Consider the following 19,768-nt stretch of genomic DNA (forward strand, 5'->3'; position numbering starts at 1 on the left):
AATTTTTACAAAGGTATACCAAGTCCACAACATATTTACACTAGTTCAATGGAGTTAGTAAAAATTTAGTATCAATCATAGATATATATTGCATTGCATCGCATTCATGTAAATCAAACATTCTTGAACAATGGTGGACTCAATAATTAGCCCACTTGAGCCCCTTCGTAGGTCCGTCTTTGTTCTTGAACCAAGTGAAAATAATTACCGCTAGACCAAATGGTAGTTGGTATATGTAAAATTTGTATTTGCTTGTATCACCATTCACTAACAATTGGTCAGACAAGGACTAGTAGACGAAAGAGTTACACATGGACAAACTCTTTTTTGGTCTTTTCCGTTCTTCTTTTGGTTGAGCAAAATAGATGACCAGGAAGGGAAACAATTTTTCGTATAAGGATGTATATAATTTTTGTATTAATTAATTATTTTCAACTACAGTTTTGCTTCAATAAATACGACCAAATATTTGAAGTATGTAAATCTCCTACACCTATCAATGCCACACAACATGGGGGTATAATACATTATACATCATCCCAAACAAACAGCTGCTCACCACCTTCTGCGCTTCCTTCCGTACCAGAATGCAAACGCAGCTACTGATGCAGCCAGAACAACACCAGCGGTTGCATGCAATGCATATATTGGTCTCTCCAGAACTATGCCAGAACCAATAACATCACGAGGCGGTGACGGTGGCGGTTTCTCACTAACAGTCACAGCAAAACCCAAGCCTTGCCTTTCCAACTCGGCCAAGTCCTCAACTGCTGGCTTCAGCCTCGTGGCCTTGGCTATAGCTTCATACTCTTCCTTGGTACCACCTTCAAGGAAAGAACCAACAAGATGGCCGTTTCTTACCCAATAAGCTCCGAATGTGCCTCCTGAGAAATCTCCAAAATGGACCACATCTCCTGCATTGTCCCCATAAAACTGCCATGACAGGGTGAAGACTCTGGAGTAAAAGAATGGTAGATAGTCGAATTCGCCCGCTTGGTTTTGTTCCATTATTGCACCAACAGCATGTCTTGCAGATTTTCTGGCTGAGTCGACGTGTTCAAGCCTTCGGGACTCGCCAAATACTTTAACAGGGAATGTGGCAACATCTCCCACTGCATAGACTGAGCTATTGCTCGACTGCATCTTCCCATTCACTTTGATCCCACCTTTCTCCAGTGTAAGTTGACCTTCAAATAGGCTTGTGTTGGGACGGATTCCTATTCCCACCACAACCGTGTCTGCAGGAAGACTACTTCCATCTCTAAGATTAACAGCTGTGACCTGTGCAAGAGTTTACCAGTAAAAATTTAGCAAATCAATTAGAAGATTGGATTCAAAGAAAATTTACCCAACACACATGTGAGTATAATAATTACTCAAGTGAGGACATTTGAAGTCAATAATAACTCAAATTAGAAGCATTTTAGCATTTACCTTCCCATTCGAGTCAATATCAAACGAGGACAAAATGGTTCCTTTAACGAACTTTACTCCTTTGGACTTGTAAAATTCTTCATAAAAACTTGCGATCTTGGGTGTGAACAATCGGGCCACTGCAAAATTAAAATTAAAAGAAAAAAGTTCATATATTTGCTTACAACTACTCCTTCACCCCAAATAGAGAAGGTGCATTTGAGAAAGCTCGATGAACAAAGAAGAAACAGTATCGGAATAAAAGTACATACTGCAATGTTCTTCTGGGAAAACCATTGTTACACTCATCCTATTGATCACCAATGATGCAGCACACTCCATTCCAATGTAGCCACCACCAATGACAACAGCATTCCCACCAGAGGAAGATTCCATCAAGTTGACAAGTCTATTTGCATCAGCCAAATCTCGTAAATAGCACACATTTTCAGAATCTGATCCTTTCACTCCAAATTCTTCTAGCTTCAGTGCCTACTTTCAACACATGCGCACACACACATCAATCCATTAAGGCAAGAAAGCAAATTTTTCATAAAATGCTATCCTTGGGAAATAACCCTTAGAATGATAAGATTGCATTTTCTGAAAATAATGTCAAATGCAACCACATTAACAAAGATGTAGAAAAGTTTATTAGCATTAAAGGTCTAATACAATATCCTCATTTTTAATCAGTATTTGACATTCTAATTGCATTTCACATTCTACTACTTTTAGCTTTAACAGAACATATGCAGCAAGAAAAGGTAGAAGAAAATTATGAGATCAGTTTCAATACCCGAGCACCTGTTGCAATGATGAGAACTTTGTAACTTATGGTCTCTCCAGATCCTGTCAACAGTGTCTTGCGTCTCACATCAACAGACTTAACTCGACTTCCAAGCACTAATTCGATCCCTATAAATAAAAGGCCCAAATTCCCCAATGAGAGAGAGAGAGAGAGAGAGAGGAACAAGAACAAAAATGATTATACACAAGGAAAGTGAAGGATATGTTATTCAACTTTATTATTCATATATCAGGTTGTGTATTTTGATTTTATATATAGAGAACCAAGTGTCAAACCAAATGCGTAGACACCACAAAAGTTAATTATGGAAAGAACAAACAACATTGTACTTCATAGCACATAAGCATCACGCATATTCTCTCGATTAAATACCACATCCTACAATTCCCATTAACATAAAATAAAAATAAATAAAAAGGAAGCAAAGAAGTCATAGATAGTTACCATGCTCCTTATACCATTTAGGCGTTAACCTTTCCTCATTAGCACCAACACAAGTGTGAAATGATGGAAGGCGTGCAGGCGCTGCACATCACAGTAAAAGATCATTCAATTTAGAGCTGCATAAATAAAAATGTGGGAAAGAAAAATAGTTCAGAGCAATATACAATGAAGATATTATTATTGCTGAGAAAGAGACTCTGTACCTTCAGGGAGTAGAAAGCCTTTGCTTAAAGCAGGTCTCTCATAAGGCGGCACCTGAAAGAAAAAAAATTCATCCAAATTCATCCAAGAAAGAAAAAAAAATAAAGAACATTACATGTAAAACAGAGACGCAGGGAACAGGTTATCTACTTGATATGAATTCTTCTCAAAATACAAGGTTTGATATATATAACACAAATTTCATTTAGCAAGGGGCAACGGAAAGGACCAGTTCAAGAGCATGTCACTTAATAAGGCGGTTCAATGTTTAATTATTGTTGCAGATCCAGTTCATCAGTCAAATATATCTAAAGTTTAAAGGAAACACCTCACTGGATTTTTTGATATTAGAAAGAGGTGTTTTGGACAAAATCTTCCTAACATGCATATCATCTCCCCTCTTCCCTTAAGCCACTTTTAACTTAAGTGAAAAATTTCACTCTGGTTTGAACAACTACCCAAAGAATATGCAATGGTTTAGAACTATATAAGCATATATCATGTATGTAAGTGTGTTCATAGGGGGGAAGGTCCACATTGTAAATCCAAAAAGCTGATAGCGCCTATAAAAATAATATTTGGAACACAGATTAATACAAGCGCCAATACTGTTCTTTAGAATATCAACAATTCTCCAATACAATTCTAAGCCCTTGGCTTCTCTTCCATCAACTTAATTGATATCTCATTGAATGGAATGTGAAAAATATAAGAATTAATGTTTCTGTTTCTGTTTTTTTTTCCTTCGAATACAGAATTAAATGTTCGAAAGAGCAATAACCCAATTGTGAAGAGCATATATATACCCATCAAAGACATGAATACCATGAATGATAAAAAACAAATTGAGAAGAAAGGGAGAAAATACTCACTGGTTCTTCAGAAATTATGCAGAGTTCACCATGAGAGATGCCTCTCTTTGTGAATTCAAGAGCTGCATAGCCAGCAGCCACCCCTCCTCCGAGAATCACATACAGAAATGCCCTTCCCATCTCTCTCTCTCTCTCTCTCTCTCCTCTTCCTTTGGGTGGTGTGTGTAATTTGAAGAGATTGATTCTAGGGAGAGCTTACTTTGAAGAAGGCTCTCCCAAGAAAGATGAACAACACTTCCATTAATCTTCAATCCAAATGTATGTGAGTCGTGAGTGTGATGTCAGACAGACAGATCATGAGATGCACGGTTTTACCATAATACCCTTAGCTCTTGTTTCTTTTCTGGATTGGATTGTATGCCATATACCGCTGATGAGGTTCATTTGCGGGATGGGACCCTCTCTGTGATAGTGGGTGGGACCATTCTTTTGTTCTTTTGGGTCGGCCCAGCGAGTCATGTACTGTCACGTGTTATGAGCTTATCACGCCATGTTGTGATGGATAACATAATAATTGTTGTTACTGGGAATTGTGACGACGAGCATGGAAGGAAGGAATGAAGGAAGATCAAGCCATGTCAGGACTCAGGAGGAGGATTGGGGCAAGTGGTTCCATAACACCTCGTGTAACTGAATCATGGATGAGCCTTGCGTTCTGTCTCTGCCACACGTTTTATTTCTTGAACTTATCCTATCTAATCCCAATATATTTTTTTTGGTTCTTGCATTTTGAGAGGTACAATGGATATAATATCGTCGTCTTATATTTCTTTGAAAAAGTAAAATTTTTGGCTCATTAATTTGTGTGTTTAAATCATAGATAAATAGTGTATTCTGGTAGTTTAGATTATCGTTTAAATTTAATGAGCTCTATTATAGTGAAAAAGGGCCTTGATTTATAAATCATGTATCATATTTGAATCAGTTATAGTGTTCGTGAGAAATCTTTATTCTTTCATAATTTAGATTATCACTTATATTCAAACAAAAATTTAAAAAATTCATGATTATTGACCATGTAACCACTATTTTTTTTAGGCGGATAACTCATATAAGGTCAAAAGTGTGTTTGACCAAAATTTTAAGGTCAATCATGGGCCAATCCAACTACATTGAAACCTACTAAGAACTTGTCATATTTAAGTGTTGGGCCTTATATCATGTCCTTGTTCTCAATTCCAAACCCAGACTTGGGATCATGCATGGGCAAGCCAGAGCCCACCTCTGTTATATTTAATGGGCCGTTAGATCCAAGCATGGAGATCAGTTTTATTTTACTCTCTAGTAATAGTTGGTATCGAATGGTCTTTTCTTTACGTGTTCTTCACATATAATGTTGTTAGACTGTGAATTAACATAATGTATTGAAGAGTTAATTTAATAATCTAACAACTTTCATCAAAAATATAATAGTTTCTTGCTGAATATTCATGATTTTGGTCGATAATTTGACAATATAACAATTTCAAAATTATCGGTAAATCCAATGTTTCCTTGCACACGCTTATAAGAAAAGAATTAGAGACATTGATTGTTGCACATGCTCACCATAAATTGTAGAAGACGAAAGAAAACCTTGATAGGAAAAACATCCCGGTTGCATAATTCATTGTGTATTGATATGTCGACTTTCCAAGTACTTTCACTTTCATCCAATTAACTACGATTTGCTATGCGTCCTCACATCACATATATATGTCCAAGACTAGTCATCTTGGAATCACATAATAACTTTGCATGCCATTTGTATGTTCCTTGTCGGCACCATTACCATCCCACAAATTAATCACAAATATTGAACCCTATATTAGGAGAAATAATATTTCCCATACTTTGTTTCATTGTTCGTTTCTTTCTCTTTCTCATGTTTTGAAAAGTGACACGAGGAGAGAAATAGAAAGAATGAAGCAATGAAACGAAAATAAAAAAGTTTTACGGCTTACTAATATCCAAATCTACTTTACAGGTCGATCGAAATTCGAAATGCGGAAACAAATGAAACTAGCCCTAATTTGAATAGTTTAATTAGATTAGAGAAGGCCCATTAGTGAGATAAAACCAGTAGCCTTGCTTAATTCAATGGGCCTGGGGATATTTTTGCTGTCAATATGTTCACATGTTAATTTTTCCACATTCATGGCCGACCCAACATGTGATTTTTCCTCATCTTCCACGTGATAGTTATCGTTTGTGCTCTGCAATCAATTCAAATTGCGCACAAAAAACATGTGACTTAAAAAAACGAGTGGCTGAGAGATGAAGTTCCTTTTCGGATGACCTCGGGCAACAACAAAAGATCTGTCCCCGATTATATTTGCCATATTTGGCAATGCAAAGTCCGAAGAAATGGGCCCTCGAGCTTCTTTTATGAGCCATTTCTTTGAATAAGGGTTGAATGCTAAAGTTTAAGGTTAGTTTGTAAATTCCTGTGTCATCCAGGAGGACGAGTCGACCTAACTTTGTTTTTGTCTGTTTCTCTCGACCGACAAAATATCTAAAGAGTTTAAAGTTGTTAATATCAACTTACCAACTTAATTGAAACTCTTTGGATTCCTTTTTTGATTCCTTTTTTGAGTACGAGCAGGATATAGAGATTTCTCGAACAAAAAAAAAAACAAAACAATAAAGAAAGCAACAATTCTATTGAGTGATGAGTGTTGCCATGTGGTAGCACGTTGGAGAAGTAGATACCATAAATTTATGAGGAATTTATTTTGTGCCGAAAAATAAAAATTATGTGAGGAATTGATAATAAAGAGAGCATGTGAAAACTTGCTTGCAGTGGGTGCAAGTTAGGCTGACGTCCAACATCAGTTTTGCATGCCCATGCATAACTTTAGAAAAGCCGATATGGAATCTTAACAAGAATAGCAATAAGCTTTCTACGTGTCGATTTCCCAGTGGTTTAGTTTTGTATGTGTGTGTGTGTACGTATCTTCTTTCTTCTTCTTCATATCCATATCTTCAAATTTTCATGTGCTCCACATCCTAAATAAAAGATGTGTAAACTCAATTAAATAACATTAAGCCTTATTTATTATTCATAAAACATTAAAATTACACGTCTCTATCTTAATCTTTTCTTCAGTCCCTATCATATTGAACTCCATATAAAAGCCTCGACTAATTAGTGCTTCAATTAAGACAAATCCGAGACCTTATTGTGGGAAACATATTAGATTAAGCCATCAAAAATAATGTACATATATATAGATATATAGTTATGCCAAATACTCTCTTTTACTATATATATAGGGATGGAAACTGCAAAGCTTAAGATCCTAGTGCAAACTAAAATCAAGTATAAACCAAGATATATGTTTATATTATATATATATATATATATATAAATATATAAAAAACACATATATATTTTATATAGACAAACCTAATAATTTATGATCCAAATAAGAATTTGGAGCATAATATATGATTTGGGTTGCTTAATTACTCTCCATTTAGTAACTGCATAGACCAGAGATCCTCAATGCTCCAGTAGCCTTCATGGGAGTGATCAGCAGGTAAAGAAGAAGGATAAGCATCCATATTTGGTGGGTAATTAGCCGGTGCGGCGTGGGTGATTGCCATTGTGTCCACAGCAGCGCTGGAGATCGACACCTGACTTGTGCTTGCTTGATCATTCACCTCGGAGATTTGTCCAGGTGTAATATTATTCTCTGCTTGCTTAATGTGCTTTTGAATTCTAGTCCTCCAATAGTTCTTGATTTCGTTATCGGTCCGTCCTGGCAGATGTTTTGCGATTTTAGACCACCTGAGTTGCAAGAAAACACAATATCAAATGTTAAAGCTGCCACAATAAATTATTTGTACTGCCAGTAATTGCTACACAAACTCCTATAAGAAAAAGGAGCTGCTGTGAGACGAAATAAGTGGTATCAGAAGCACTGGTTAGCAGAAAGAACACTCACTGCAGAAAATAATGGAACATCTCGATCTATATATAACACAATTAATTAAAACATAAACTATAAACAAAAATTACCTTCAACTTGCAATTAAATAATATTACTGAAAATTCCAAGCCAAGCATGTTCTATGGGTGAGAATGAAAGCCTTCCAAGCTGGACTCATTTACGCACACACACACACACACATGTATATATAAGGCAGATCAGGACACAGGACTTGGTCATCTATAAGAACACAAAACATTTACTTTGCGTACGTGTATGTATATACACAGATAGCAGCTCCATCTCCATCTCCAAGCTTAGTTTCCATGTCCAACCACTTGTCCAATTCAGGCTTAGCTTAGTCAAGGGAGCTCTATCCTTGAGATTCAAAGGCAAAGCCCAGAATCTATGTATATAACCGGTACAGTATATATACATAATATATATGAATATTTTCTGAATTGTTATTTCTTATATCTATATCAATATGGTTCTGTTTTGTCCATATCTACCAGGTGAAGGGGGTTGAAAAAATCGAACCGTACTCGGCAGAAATTTGAGCCCAACTGCCGGAGAAGAGGCTTCAAGTTATCAATATAATTTAGTATTAATTATATTCAAAGTGCGTACTAAGTAAAGTTCCACTTAGCCATGCAGGTGCCTTGTTTTGTAAGATTAATACTTTGATTAGCAGCTGCTGCCTCCTCCTCCTCCATGCATCGATGGATCTTTATGTGTACGAACAAGGGGGGCCAGTGCTTGCCATAAGCAGCCAAAACACTATGGTTCACGTCTATTTCAACCCAAAGCAAAAGAGTTTGTCCTTTTCTTCTGAATGCGAGGGTTGGCATGTGACCAGTTTACAGGGTTCACCTATAAATCGAAGGTTTTTATTGCCTCCAATACATTTTGGGTTCCAGTCCAGAACGCGTCTTAATATATCACAACTTCTTCACCACCACACACCACTAGTTTTAAGGTATTTCTTCTATTTCCTTCCCAGATTGACAACTATTTCCGAAACCTTTGGACTTTTTTTTATTTTTTTATTAATTTACTTATACTGGAAGAACATTTATAATTGTTTTGACTTCATTACCAATTTTAATTTAAACTTTAAATTTACTATGGAAAGGGTTTTTCCTAACTTCTCAAATGGTGTATGCCCCACAATATCGTGGCTCAATCACATAGTAGATTTTTTTTCCGCAAACTACAAAAAATAAAAAAATAAGAAAATAAAAAAAAATTTGCAACTCTATGTAATTATAGAAGCTATACTTATAATATATACAGTTTTCCCCACACAAGTGAACGGCTATCAATTGTTGATTTGGTGAGTCCAAAAAACATGAGACCCACGATAGTATTTTTTACCCACGTCTTTTAATTCTGAATAAAATTATCATGATCAATTACTTGGTTTTCTTAATTAGCTAGCTTGGATATATATATTAATGATCATGAAGAAAGAAGAAGGGTTGATGTTGCCCTTGAAAGAAGAAGGGTCCACTGCAATGATTTGCCCCAGGCCTCCACTCTCCAGTAGTCCATCCTATAACACATCTAAGAGAGACTGCTATCAATTAAGCACATATATATTTATATGCACTTTTTTGAGAAATTTTTTTCAAACTTCCGTGTGGATGAAATCACAATAATGGATAAGATGTAGAATCAAAATGAAGAAAAAGAATTGAAGAGGGATTTTTGGAAGCCATGAAAGTACAAGAAACAGATCTTTCTCCGGATTTTTGCTGGCCATAAGTTCCTTATGTGTTCTATATCATTTTCGTAATCACCTAAGGATGACTCAAATTCCCCGCACGTTCACGTTGTATCTCTCTCTCTCTCTCTCTCTCTCTCTCTCTCTCTCTCTTCCCTCATAGGTCCCAGACTATACAAATAGGGCTACTATCAAGGTCCTATATGGATATGAGATCAAATCCTACTTAGTCATCAAAATTAAGAAGGAATTAAGAAGGTGATCACGGAGAGAAATAGATCAAAACTAATGAAATCCACATATACTATAATCATATGTATATATTTGTACCTGTCATTAAAATAACAAGGTACGTGTATACCTATATGTTGATATTTCACTGTATAATTAATAAATAAATAAATAAAATAAAGTGATGATCACCTGTTTCCCCACTTGGCATGCAGTTCCATAATCAAAAGTTGTTCCTCTGGTGTAATATTGCCTCTCCTAACATCAGGCCGCAGATAATTTAGCCACCGGAGCCGGCAACTCTTCCCAGTACGTTTGAGACCTAGTGACATAATATACACCTCCTAGTGACATATACATAATATGTATGTAGTTTGAAAATGATTAAAAGGTTCTAGCTAGGGTTTTGATTTTATGTTTAGATACTAATATTTAGAGATCAAACATGTTATACCAGCAGCTTTGGCTAGGGAGTTCCATACACCTTCACCGTGATTTGCAATATAGTTGATCAGAATCAAATCTTCTTCCATGGTCCATGGCCCTTTTCTCACTTCAACATCCTGGGATGAACTATTGCACGGCTTTTTATCCATCTTGTCTGTGTGATTGTGCGTTTCAGAGAGAGAGAGAGAGAGAGAGAGAGAGAGAGAGAGGGGGGGGGGGGGGGGGGGGGGGGGGGAGGAGGGGGAGAGAATGAGAGAGAGAAAGGGGGGGAGAGTGAGAGGGCAGTTAGGCAAGATAATAAGAGATAATGGGGTAGCTGGGGGTTTTTATAGAGGGAGAGCAAAATATACTTCCCCAGTTATATTACTGTATTTAATCGGCACTGGATAGAGAGATTTTAATCCAACTGGTTTGATTAATTATATAATCATGTATATTGTACGCATGATCATCTGTACTTAATAATCTCTCCATGTCGCTAGCGAACATAAACACATGCACTCCAACGTAAGCATAATATTGTATATACAAAAAATATCTTGAACAAAAAAAAGAACATAAAAATGTATCCCAGAAACACGTGTGTATAACTTGAGGTAAAGGAAGTTAATTTAAAAGAAGCATATGTATATCTCAAAAAAACCAAACAAACATATGTATATGTGTATATATATATATATATAGAGAGAGAGAGAGAGAGAATAAATATATGATTCGACCGTTGGAGCACTCATACGAACCAAGGCTCACACTTGAACATTTTGTAAAATATATCTACACATATCTATGTGAAAATTTATTTACGGGAAGACGAGTGTGAACGTTGTGGTTTGAACAACAACGCATGTATTGGTTTGAACGACAACGCATGTAAAATTTCGTACTGTGTGGATAATGCATGCATGTGCGCCCCAGTTGGAAGTTGATGAAGAAAGCCACCAGAGCGTGATGAGGTGACAGTCACATAATCTTGTTGATTTCACTGTTTTTACCAGTTGCTTAGTATTAAACTTGTGTTTCGCCAATTTCTACATTACATATTTTTATAAAATTTTGAATCCTATTAAAATCTGGACATTGTTAATTTCTTCGCGTTTGAGTCGGGACTCATAAATGATATATTTCCCTTGCTACTCCTAGGTCCTGTTTGGTTCACGGAATGGATTTGAGGGAAATCATTTCCCATGTCATTTCCCAAAGAATGGGAATGAATGATTCTTTTTCCACGTTTGGTATAATGTCGAAAAAGTAACCGAGAGATTTCACTTTGTTTCATTTCCCATGTTTGTTTTGAGTATGAATGGAAAACAAAGTTTGTATAATTTTTCAATTATACCTATATTAAATCAAATAAAAAAAGAATGCATTTAATGATACGTTGTAATTATAAATTGTTCATAGGGACAAAATAGTCATAAAAATTGTGCATTGAATGTTGGCACATTTTCCCAAACTTTCCCATGAGGAAGGAAAACAAAACCCAAGTTAAGAGGAGGGATTCACTTTCTCCCCTACTTTTCCATGTGTCAGGCAACCATTTCTCATGTCTGGACTTACCAAACATGGGAAAACAATTGAATTCCCATTCCCAAGCCTCCTTTTCCATGAACCAAACGGGGCCCTACAGTCTACTGCTAGCTTGGCGCCCTAGAGAGCCTCTCTTGCGATGTTTTCTTCTTTTGTCGGGCCGGCCTATAGCTCTCTTTTTGAACAAAGGCCCACTTCAATAAGGACACCATTTCATTAATTCTTTTAAGTTTAAGCAACAAAATTATTATTCATATCTCATCCCAACAAGAAATTAGAGTTCGAACATAAGACCTCTTGTATGCAAGTCAAGACTCTTTTTCCATAGGCTAGACTCCATTAACAAAATTGTGTAAGTATTTAAAACACGTAATGTTGATTATCAATTCTCTCATGTTATTACAGTCATAATCAATTTATTAAAATCATGTCCTAAGTTTAGTAAAATTTTAGCTAGATCACTCATACCATTCTTGGATTTCGCGGACCGGCCATCTTTTTGTTGGATCTTGTTGTAAGTTCAAATCTAACAAGTCTCTAATGGATTCTTCTTTATTCTTCCTTTTACCACCAATAGAAAAAGAGCTTGACCTACTCATATAATTGTATGAAGAAACCTTTAAAAAACAAAACAAATATATATATTTTAGTCAAGAGGAACCTCAAAACCTATATCAACCCGTGCATGCAAATGACACTAAAAAAATAGAAACGACACAATTTGATAATTTCGGGAACCTCTCAAAGACATTTTGAGATAAAAGTATTCATATTTATCGAAAACTTTTTATTCCACTACTCATTCTAGTACTGGAGAAATTGTAAACCACATCATAAGTTATATATGTCGTGTTTAATTAAATAATTTGACTGACCGAATAAAAGATGAATAATCCATTACTATTAAAGAGGAATACGTTTGTTTCTCGTCCGTACATGCATGCTAGCGTATAAAGTCAAGAGGAGGAGAGGACAAATTGGCATATTTTGAATCAATCTAAATTAAATACCTAACCAGCGTAGTATTAGCCACTCATTATATGTCTAAATAAGAAAGTCTTCTCCCCCCAACCCCACGAAAACCTTACATATATGTACTTATTATTTGACACTTCCTGCAAAAGTCATACGGAAGCATTCTACATTTAGAAACCCATGTTGTTGTGGGTTTGTGGCTCTCCATGAGATCAAGACGTGTAGTGTTTATATATATATATATATATATATATTATAATATTCACATCGATTCACGGTTATCAATTATCTTACATATGAATATTAAAGTTTACGCTCATAATTTTTATGCGATATTGATCAACATTTATCAATCGTTGCATGAACAATTTACATTAAAACTACTAGTGGAAGTATTAACAAAGAAGAAAACAAGTTAGACTGAGCAGCACCGTCGTAATTAATACAAAGAATAATACAATGCATATATACATGTATATAGTAATTGGGAAGGTCCTTGGAGTTGGGAGATACACGTACGTCTGCTTTTGTTTCTGAATCAGAGAAAGTTTGGACAGAATCAAGTGCTCAAAGAAAAGAGGATGAGGGATTAGTGGCCACCCTGGCCAGGAGGTTGTTTGAGCACCACCATGATCCTTTGATTTAGAGCACGACATGTGATCACAGCTAACAATCTGAGTTTTGGGCCACTAGTTTTGCCACACTCAAAAATGAAAATCTAGATACTTAATCTCAGCCACGAGATTGATTTTGTTTATGTGGCTGAGGTCAAGGATTAATGAGCTAGCTGTCCTCAGCCATAAAAGGGCACAAAGACAAACTCACATTGTGGATTTGATGGTGCTTCTCCTTTTTGCAAACCTCACCACTATCCATTAGGTCTTGTGTTGCCATAAGATTGATGGGATTTCATAGATTTTTTCAAATTAATTAGGTTTGGATGACAGCAAGTTTCATTTATATGTTAACTCACTTATGGCTTGTGACTTGTCAATTAAGTGTTAACAACATGGCAAGTAAGATCGCTTTCCTGGCCAAATCTTGTGCGGGTGTGGAGATGAAGATAAGTGTTAGCTTAGATTCTTAAGAAAAATAAATTTTAATCTTTAAAGGATATATGATTTTACAAATATGGACTTAGCCAAGTTGGTTAGAGCAAATGTGCTCCCCACTCCGCCCTCGAGTTCGAATCCCCGTCCTTCTAAGATTAGATTAAAGTAGAATATCGCTTATATAAATACATATGAGTTTTTCTATAATTAAAAAAATTGGCTCTGTATGTTTTATTTATTAAAATTCAAAAAATGAAATTTTGTTATAAATTTAAAGATGAACACATTGTCAATTAAAAGTTTAAATTATAAGTCATTAAGAAAAAATGCATTTGTAAATATTTGTAAGATAAATTAAGCATGAGACAAGAAAGTAACTTGAAATCATAATCCAGACCAGAGACAGAGAGGAGACTCAGGAGGACAGCATGGCCTGCTTCTTTAGCTCTCTTCTTCTAATCGAAGAAAGAGAGCCAGAGCAGAGAGCCTCTCCCTCGATATCTATTCTTTCTGTGATTACAGTGAGCTTGAAGCCTAATGGGCTAGCAAGGTAGAAGTAGTGCCCACCGTACAATACAATTGGGTTTTGAGAACAGACTTCACGTTGGGTTTTGAATCCATACGCCCATTCAGGACCCAAAAGAGTCTAAAGATTCAAATAGCCTAGAAATGAAGCACCAGTGAAGTGCTGGCCCTATTGCAACTGAGTTGAAGAGCCTAAAAATGAAGCACATGTGAGATGCCCGTCCTATTGCACCTGAGTATAATCCCCCTACCCCTACCCCTACCCCTACCGTACATTAGATTAGTTAGAATATCACTCTTTCCAAAAAGAGAGCCAAGAAATGAAAATCCAGAGGGGTTTACTTAGCCAGGAAATTAAAGTTGTAGAGTATCAACCAAGGATTATTGACACTCAAACATGAGAAAATACAGCCGCGCATGATCTCTAATTCTCTTTTTCTTATTCTTTAACTTCAAAATTTGATGTTTTGGTCGAAACATGAAGAGCAGACAATTGAAGCAAACGCGATAAATATAAACTTGGCTCATGCGTCAAAACGATTGTAACAACATAGCAACTTCGTTTACAGCTAAACATTATAGCTAGAGTAGCAAATACACACATGAATTCTGACAACGTCTCGCCAAAACATTCTGCTATTACAACATTCATTGAAATAAAGGAAAACTATCCTCCCCAGAAACTCCAAGTCAAGCAACCAAACTCCTTGACCTTGACTCTCATGCCTGTAAATTAACAGAGGGAGGGTTGTCAGAAATATATAATCGAAAGAGTCATGCAGACACAGCAAATATGGAAGGTAATTTTAAAAAAAACCATTGTTAATGTAATTCGTCCAACATTTAAGAATGCTGCGTAGTAAAATACTCCACAAATTAATACCATGATCTGATACTCTTATTAAATAAAATAAAATAAAAAACATAATTTGGGAAAACTTGCCTTGCTAGCAATGTTGTTGGAAAGCCATTCTAACCCCTCGTACAGACCCTCTCCAGAGGTTGCACAAGTGCTCTGGATGTACCTGAAAAACAGCAACATTACCAACAATACTTCAGGCCAAATTTTTCTATCCTCAAAACCATTATATCCAGTATTCAACTTTGTCCAATATCTTCACATGACATTCAAGAAAAACTCATTCCAAATTTCTTAGTTGTTTAGTTTGAACCATCCATAGCTAACTCAACGTGCCACAGAGTTTTCAGTACTCCTAGCTCCTATCTAAGAGAAACTAATGAGTAAAATTTCCCATGATAAACAAATAATGCCAAATTTCGGTCTCAGCCATTAGGCTAGCATCCTATTCAATTTGATCAACCATATAACACAAATTAACAAAAAGTCGTGGTCATAACTGATGTTCAATTCAACTATGAACTAACAGTTGCAGGGTGAAAATTAACAAAATAATTTACCAGTGACGTTGGCGGAGAGAATGAAGACCAAGCTTATCAGTTATTTCTGCGGCATTCATTGCATTAGGAAGATCTTGTTTGTTGGCAAATACAAGCAGAACAGCATCCCTCAGTTCATCCTGAAACCATATCAAACATTTAACTTCAAAATCTAGTGCCAAGAGTATGTGCAACTGTTGCATCCTAAACAAGGTTCAGATCACTTTCAGGGAATGTAAACAGAGCTATATCTTAATACAAATGAAGCAACCAAGGCATAAGAGAATGGACAAATGCAACTTTGGGAAAGTATGTCATGTCACAAACCAAACCAAACCAAAACTTACCAGGCCAAAAAATCCAAGTAAACACAGAACAATACAAAACAACATAAAACTTCATTTAGAAGCATAAACCCCCTTGGCCCCGTTAATGACGGGAACTTTAGAAACCCCAGCACAAATAAGGAAAACAAAAATATAAGACATGAAACAAGTAGTTACCTCATTCAACATCCTATGCAATTCATCCCTTGCCTCAACAACTCGATCCCTATCATTGCTATCAACCACAAAAATAAGACCTTGTGTGTTCTGGAAGTAGTGCCTCCACAATGGACGGATCTGTATTTGGAAGAAGTTGGATCAGTCACTGGCTACACATAATTAGAACTTCAGAAAAATGTTCTCATAAGATGAAGATACACATTAAAAGGTAATTTCAAAATCTCTAATTATTCCATGAAAATAAATTATATAAAATGTTACTGCACCCATAATACATGTATCTAACTGCCTATTTAGAAGACTTTCAGAAACAATACGCAGATTCCTACAATGACTAAAAACTTGTTGCAAAATCAAGGATAAAATCACAGTGTGCATTCATGGACGCACACATAGATGCGTGAATAAGAGAGAGAGAGAGAGAGAGAGAGAGAGAGAGAGAGAGATAGTTACTTTGTCTTGACCCCCCACATCCCACACAGTGAAGCTGATGTTCTTATATTCTACTGTCTCCACATTAAATCCTGCAGAAGAACCACTCCCGTAATTAAAATGACAAGTGGTAACAATTTTGATCCAGAAGAATTCCGAGAAATAAAACAAATCGTCATCTTCACTACAACAGATGGTTGGGAGAAAAAGCACCAATGAAACCAAAACCAACATACAATTCTTCATGTGCGGAAAATTTATACCCCCACAACGTAATTGATCTAAATATTTGAATCAAAATATTGAGTTTTTAATCAAAATATTGGATTGGGGCTTACCAATGGTAGGGATGGTGGTGACAATTTCTCCGAGCTTGAGCTTATACAATATGGTCGTCTTACCAGCGGCATCGAGACCCACCATGAGAATTCGCATTTCTTTCTTGGCAAAGAGCCTGCTGAAGAGCTTCGTGAAGGTAAGCCCCATTTTTATCAAATTATCTGCCACATACAATCAGACCATACAGTAAAATCAAAATTAGCAAAATTCTCATGCTGGAATTTCGTTCTGCAATAACATAAAGCAAAATTAATCCAATATTCTTTCAAATCGTAATGAAAAATTCAATCAGATCCATATCATTTCGTGAATTGAAAAAACGAAGAGGGATTTCATTTTACATGGAGATCAAGATCGATTAGGCAGATCTACGATTAACATCTGATAACGAAGAATTCACAAAACGGACGACGAAATACTAGAGAGAGAGAGAGAGAGAGAGAGAGAGAGAGAGAGAGAGACTCACCTGGAGGAACTAGGAAGGATCAAAATGAGAGGAGGAGCCAACACAGCAAGCCGCGATTTTTATTGGTATGCTTTCTCTCTCCTGGACCCTGGTCAGTTAGTTAATCACCGCGGTTAGGCCCAAAACGATGTCGTATTCTTAAGAAGCCCAAAAAACGCGGGACACATATATATCTTCTCAGTCGTTGAGTGGGCAACACCACCGGCCCAACCATCCAGAGTCATTTTACTCCACCTTGGGTATGGCTTGTGCGGCTTGGCTCCAGCCATTGTCCTCATCCCACGCTCTCTTTCCAACTCTCTGCCGCCGGCCGACTTTTCCCCCCATCTTCCACCGGCTCACTCGTTTCTCCTCAACCGTCCGGCTAGTATCCACCATGAACCGGTCGACTCCGGTCCACGCTCAGGCCAAACGAGGCTTCTCAGTCAAAGAAGACGAAGTGGCCACTGGTAAGCCAAACTCCAATAATTGCTACCAAAAATATTAATAAAGAAGAAGAAAAAGCTTGTTCTTATGTGTTTGGTTCGTTCCTATTTGATTTTGCGATGGATTGAATATAGCTGCTGACGTTGAATTTGAGACGCCTCTGAAAATCGTGGAATATCCGGACCCTATACTGAGAGCGAAGAACAAGAGAATCGATTCGTTCGACGAAAATTTGAAGATTTTGGTAGACGAAATGTTTGATATAATGTACAAGTGAGTTCCATCATCCATGGCTTTTGGCGTTTGCTAATTGCTAAGTGCCCCTAAAAAAAATCGGATTTTGAGAAGTTCTTGCAATTTACAGGAGTTGTTGGCTTGATTTTTACACAGAACCGATGGCATAGGGCTCTCGGCGCCCCAAGTAGGGATCAATGTGCAGCTCATGGTGTTCAATCCAGTTGGTGAGCGTGGCGAAGGGGAGGAAATTGTGCTTGTGAATCCAAGGGTTTCCAGATATTCCCAGAAAACGCGACCCTTTAACGAGGGTTGCTTATCCTTCCCGGGGATTTATGCTGATGTTGTGGTGCGTGCTATTGCTATATGCTGATTTCAAAGTTGTCTGCTTTGTTTGACCCTGCTATTAATGTCTTTCCATGTGTATTAGAGCTTTAAGTTATCCCCATTTGGTTTCTATATGAGTATGAAAAATGTGCAAGAAATTGAATCTTAATATAAGTCATGTTCACTGAATACAATTTTCGTACTGTACAATGAGCTTAAACTACTTGCTTTGTGTGTGTGTGTGTATGTAGTGATTCATGGTATTGCTCTGGATGTCTCTAACTTTTTGAGCTTGCAGAGACCAGAATCTGTGAAAATAGATGCACGGGACATCAACGGTGCAAGGTTTACAGTCAACTTGTCGGGTCTTCCAGCGCGGGTGTTCCAGCATGAATTTGACCATTTGCAGGTTCGTTATTCAGCTACCATTTAGTAATTTAACAATGGAGTGTCAACCAAAATACAAAAAAAGAATTTATAGTGGAGATTTGGTTCCCTTTTGCATTAGGGAAAGCAGAACTTGCAGAGTTAGGTGCAAGATTTCATTGGATTTGATGACTTGTAATTTGCATAAGCTGTGCCATTGTGGAGGATGGATCCCCATGCTATGGAGATTAGGATTAGTTACAGACATTCCACTTGTGGGGTACCTAGCTAGAACTTAATAAACTGGGATCGGCTTGTTGTCTTGAATATCACTTTTTGAAGTGTATTTGATTTGAGTGAAGTATGGAAGGTCACAAGTTTTTGCCAGCTAAATATAGTACTTATATGGTTACATAAATGGAAACCAAAAGTATGAATGATAAAATATAGATGAGACATCTGCATACATGCCCCTGAGTATTGGGTGAACAAAGGAAATTGCGTCGAGGCATCTAGTATACGGAGAATACAAATCTATGATATGGATGTTCGGGCAATCTATGTCATTGTTTAAAGTTTCATGGCCTAAAGAGGATCTTAGTGAGTAGAGATTTGTGTATGGTTGCTCGGATCTTAGTGAGTAGAGATTTGTGTATGGTTGCTCTTCTTTTCCCTCCTCTTATATGACTCCTTCATCTGCAGGGTATTCTCTTCTTTGATAGAATGAGTGAAGGAGTTCTTGAAACCATTTGTGCACAGCTACAGGTTAGCAATCATAAAGCTCCATATGGGCTTTCCTTACCTAAATATTCAATTAGTATTATATTAATTTGTTTTTTATTGTCTTATCTTATGGTAACAGACCTTAGAAAAGAAGTACGAGGATAAGACAGGACTTCCAAGCCCTGAAAGGATCCAAACCCGCAAAAGGATGAAGGCTGCTACTGGTTTTGGCAAATCATAATTAGTACAGGCCAATATTGTAATTTATGATTTTGTTTATTAACACAAATTTTGCATCTTCTAGCGCTATAGATGATTTTGCTTAATTATAATTAGGCACCATCATGAATCTGTATTCATAATATGAGATTAAATTTTACAGCACCATTGTTGTTCTCAATTATCATGACCAT

General features: G+C 36.7%; 4 protein-coding genes across 4 annotated transcripts; 1 reads left to right on the forward strand and 3 right to left on the reverse strand.

The window, feature by feature from the left end:
- Nucleotides 393–4,135, reverse strand: LOC18783812 (monodehydroascorbate reductase 4, peroxisomal). The gene is made up of 7 exons (XM_007215241.2): nucleotides 3,742–4,135; nucleotides 2,872–2,923; nucleotides 2,669–2,749; nucleotides 2,213–2,331; nucleotides 1,686–1,905; nucleotides 1,435–1,553; nucleotides 393–1,281 (listed from the first exon to the last, which is right to left on the reverse strand). The coding sequence occupies exons 1-7, from the start codon at nucleotides 3,859–3,861 to the stop codon at nucleotides 556–558; spliced, it is 1,437 nt and encodes a 478-aa protein (XP_007215303.1). The 5' UTR covers nucleotides 3,862–4,135; the 3' UTR covers nucleotides 393–555.
- LOC18782007 (myb-related protein 305) lies at nucleotides 7,189–10,208 on the reverse strand. The gene is made up of 3 exons (XM_007217704.2): nucleotides 10,067–10,208; nucleotides 9,805–9,934; nucleotides 7,189–7,513 (listed from the first exon to the last, which is right to left on the reverse strand). Exons 1-3 carry the CDS (start codon nucleotides 10,206–10,208, stop codon nucleotides 7,189–7,191), a joined length of 597 nt encoding a protein of 198 aa, XP_007217766.1.
- On the reverse strand, nucleotides 14,632–17,348 carry LOC18784393 (ADP-ribosylation factor). The gene is made up of 7 exons (XM_007214992.2): nucleotides 17,280–17,348; nucleotides 16,813–16,974; nucleotides 16,496–16,566; nucleotides 16,040–16,159; nucleotides 15,558–15,676; nucleotides 15,082–15,163; nucleotides 14,632–14,864 (listed from the first exon to the last, which is right to left on the reverse strand). Exons 2-7 carry the CDS (start codon nucleotides 16,958–16,960, stop codon nucleotides 14,859–14,861), a joined length of 546 nt encoding a protein of 181 aa, XP_007215054.1. The 5' UTR covers nucleotides 16,961–16,974; nucleotides 17,280–17,348; the 3' UTR covers nucleotides 14,632–14,858.
- Nucleotides 17,476–19,755, forward strand: LOC18781774 (peptide deformylase 1B, chloroplastic/mitochondrial). Its single transcript, XM_007215741.2, has 6 exons — nucleotides 17,476–17,728; nucleotides 17,840–17,978; nucleotides 18,096–18,288; nucleotides 18,565–18,675; nucleotides 19,335–19,397; nucleotides 19,495–19,755. Exons 1-6 carry the CDS (start codon nucleotides 17,521–17,523, stop codon nucleotides 19,594–19,596), a joined length of 816 nt encoding a protein of 271 aa, XP_007215803.1. The 5' UTR covers nucleotides 17,476–17,520; the 3' UTR covers nucleotides 19,597–19,755.

The sequence above is a fragment of the Prunus persica genome, chromosome G3, assembly GCF_000346465.2.
Source record: "Prunus persica cultivar Lovell chromosome G3, Prunus_persica_NCBIv2, whole genome shotgun sequence".
Taxonomy (NCBI): Eukaryota; Viridiplantae; Streptophyta; class Magnoliopsida; order Rosales; family Rosaceae; genus Prunus; species Prunus persica.

Excerpts from the sequence above, each read along its gene's own strand:
- LOC18783812 (XM_007215241.2), bottom strand. The coding sequence starts at position 3,861 with ATGGGAAGGGCATTTCTGTATGTGATTCTCGGAGGAGGGGTGGCTGCT. Across the intron at positions 2,924-3,741 it reads GCATAATTTCTGAAGAACCA|GTGCCGCCTTATGAGAGACC; the intron begins GTGAGTATTTTC and ends TTTTTCTTTCAG. Across the intron at positions 2,332-2,668 it reads TAAATGGTATAAGGAGCATG|GGATCGAATTAGTGCTTGGA; the intron begins GTAACTATCTAT and ends TTTTATTTATAG.
- LOC18782007 (XM_007217704.2), bottom strand. The coding sequence starts at position 10,208 with ATGGATAAAAAGCCGTGCAATAGTTCATCCCAGGATGTTGAAGTGAGA. Across the intron at positions 9,935-10,066 it reads CTCCCTAGCCAAAGCTGCTG|GTCTCAAACGTACTGGGAAG; the intron begins GTATAACATGTT and ends TTATGTCACTAG. Across the intron at positions 7,514-9,804 it reads CATGCCAAGTGGGGAAACAG|GTGGTCTAAAATCGCAAAAC; the intron begins GTGATCATCACT and ends CTTGCAACTCAG.
- LOC18784393 (XM_007214992.2), bottom strand. The coding sequence starts at position 16,960 with ATGGGGCTTACCTTCACGAAGCTCTTCAGCAGGCTCTTTGCCAAGAAA. Across the intron at positions 16,567-16,812 it reads CACCACCATCCCTACCATTG|GATTTAATGTGGAGACAGTA; the intron begins GTAAGCCCCAAT and ends GTTCTTCTGCAG. Across the intron at positions 15,164-15,557 it reads TCTCTCCGCCAACGTCACTG|GTACATCCAGAGCACTTGTG; the intron begins GTAAATTATTTT and ends GCTGTTTTTCAG.
- LOC18781774 (XM_007215741.2), top strand. The coding sequence starts at position 17,521 with ATGGCTTGTGCGGCTTGGCTCCAGCCATTGTCCTCATCCCACGCTCTC. Across the intron at positions 17,729-17,839 it reads AGAAGACGAAGTGGCCACTG|CTGCTGACGTTGAATTTGAG; the intron begins GTAAGCCAAACT and ends GATTGAATATAG. Across the intron at positions 18,289-18,564 it reads GGATTTATGCTGATGTTGTG|AGACCAGAATCTGTGAAAAT; the intron begins GTGCGTGCTATT and ends TTGAGCTTGCAG.